General features: G+C 40.5%; 1 protein-coding gene across 1 annotated transcript; it reads left to right on the top strand.

Moving 5' to 3' along the window:
• Positions 1–243: 243 nt before the first annotated feature.
• LOC114566058 (high choriolytic enzyme 1-like) lies at positions 244–2,300 on the top strand. The gene is made up of 2 exons (XM_028594395.1): positions 244–276; positions 1,758–2,300. The coding sequence occupies exons 1-2, from the start codon at positions 244–246 to the stop codon at positions 2,298–2,300; spliced, it is 576 nt and encodes a 191-aa protein (XP_028450196.1).
• Positions 2,301–2,608: the final 308 nt, after the last annotated feature.

The following is a 2,608-nucleotide window of genomic DNA, read 5'->3' as shown; positions in this document are numbered from 1 at the left end:
AACAAACCTCTGAAGGGAGGACTCCACAGACAAGCCTACTTATTAAACAAACATTTCTTTGTCCGGTTTATCCTCATTGTGTGCCACATCCTTATATCTACACTGAGCTCAGCTGGTTTTTATTTTTCTTTGGTTTACAAATGGCTTTTTAGCAACTTTTATCAAAGTGTATGTACAAATTAAATGTGTGTGACTGAAATACTGTTTCTTCACTCTCTGATGACTTGCGTGATTGAAATCCCCATGTGCACCTTTTATGACAAGCTGAAGAAGAAGGTAGGTTCTTCTCTACGTCCTCTTACCATTTAGCTGCTGCTCTGCCTGCTGCGTTAGGGTTAGGGGACACACACAGACACACACACACACACACACACCAAAGATGTGAACTGAAGTTTGAGACTCCGACTCGAGTGGCACTTACAGTTTTTTCCAACTGCTTACACACGTTTTCACGTGGTAAAAACTGTGCTTGATATCAGAACGCCCATTCAGCACAATAAACGCCAAAGTCTTCGGTTTAAACTTTTAATAATTTTTCTACATTAAAGTATGACGATACAGCATGGCCCCAAAGAGGGTTTGTTTTGAGCGATGTTAAGCAATTTCCCGAAGATTTCCCATCCAAGTCTATGGGACATTTTGCAGCCGTTTTTTGCAGATTTCATGAAAACCGTGCAGCAAATCTTTTTGAAAACACATAGCCCACCATTCCCAATCATAACACACGTTTTGATGTATTTTGTGTGCACGTGTTGGCAACGCTCCGTGACTAGTAGCGGGACAAAAAACAGGCGGAATAATAATAAGTATGGGCAATAATAGTCTTTGTGCTTATTGCACATCGGCACACTGAATAAGCTCTACAGCTGCTAAAAACAACACATCTTATCCAAAGTTATCAGTTATGAAAAAAGGTTTCTGTTCAAATATTCTTTAAGCAGACAGCAGAATCTAAGACAATGAATTTGTCTCTTATACTGTACGATATCTAATTAAAGCATGCATTCAATATTTTTTTGTTTGTGTTGTTCATTTATCTATTTCTACATATAAAACGTACTTATTAATCTTGTGTAAATAAGCTCACACACATACATTGGCAACATTGTAAACTTGCGTCCATACTGCCTGCAACTATCTAACGACTATTTAAGCATTACAAATCAATCAAAGACTTTGTTTTGCACAAAGTGCACACAATCCCCCAAATTTTGGGAATTGTGTGTAGAGTTTTGAAAAGAGGAGACATAGTTGTAAAAACGTGTGTAGGCAGTTGGAAAAATACTGTATGTGCGACTCAAGTTGGAGCCCATACTTATTATTATTCCGCCTGTTTTTTGTCCCGCCTGTTTTTTGTCCCCGCTACTAGTCACGGAGCGTTGCCAACACGTGCACACAAAATACATCAAAACGTGTGTTATGATCGGTAATAGTGTGCCATGTGTTTTGAAAAAGATTTGCTGCACGGTTTTCATGAAATCTGCAAAAAACGGCCGCAAAATGTCCCATAGACTTGGATGGGAAATCTTCGGGAAATTGCTTAACATCGCTCAAAACAAACCCTCTTTGGGGCCATGCTGTATCGTCATACTTTAATGTAGAAAAATTATTAAAAGTTTAAACCGAAGACTTTGGCGTTTATTGTGCTGAATGGGCATTCTGATATCAAGCACGGTTTTTACCAAATCACAAATCCAAAAAACGTGAAAACGTGTGTAAGCAGTTGGAAAAAAAACTGTAAGTGCGACTCGAGTCAGAGTCTCAAACTTCAGTTCCCATTTATCAGTGAGTACACCAGCTCAGAGAAGCAGCTGATTGTCAAAGCCTTGCAGGGCTTTAGCAGCAAAACCTGTATCCGCTTCGTACCCCTTAACAACGAGACCGACTGCATCAGCGTGGAGAACAAATCAGGATGTTTCTCCTTTCTGGGCAAAGTGGGAGGCAGTCAGGTTATCTCTCTGCAGAGGTCGGGCTGCGTCTCCTACGGAATCATCCAGCACGAGTTCAACCACGCTCTGGGCTTCTGGAACAAACACACCAGGAGCGATTGCGACAACTACGTCAGGATCAATTGGGCCAACATGGACCCTCAGATGGCCTTCAACTTCAACAAGCAGGTCACCAACAACCTGAACACTTCCTACGACTACAGCTCCATCATGCACTATGGAAGAACAGCCTTCTCCATCAACGAGCAGGACACCATCACCCCCATCCCCAACCCTAACGTTCAGATCGGCCAGAGTCAGGGCTTGTCCTCCATGGACATCATAAAGATCAATAAGCTCTACAGCTGCTAAAAACAACACATCTTATCCTAAGTTATCAGTTATGAAAACAAGTTTCTGTTCAAATAATCTGTAAGCAGACAGCAGAATGTAAGAATATGAATCTGTGAATTCTCTGATACTGTACCCTAGCTAATTTAAACATGGATTCAATATTTGTTTCCGTTGTTCATTTATCTATTTCTACTTATAAAACATACTTATTAATCTTGTGTAAATTAGCTCACACGCATACATTGGCAACATTGTAAACTTGCATACAGTTTTTGTTTGATTGGGAAATGACAGTGGGCACAACTGGAGTCACGTGTGCAAAACTC

Source organism: Perca flavescens, chromosome 12 (assembly GCF_004354835.1).
Source record: "Perca flavescens isolate YP-PL-M2 chromosome 12, PFLA_1.0, whole genome shotgun sequence".
Taxonomy (NCBI): Eukaryota; Metazoa; Chordata; class Actinopteri; order Perciformes; family Percidae; genus Perca; species Perca flavescens.
The sequence above is the reverse complement of the archived record's forward strand: the minus strand, read 5'-3'. Positions and strand labels throughout refer to the sequence as shown.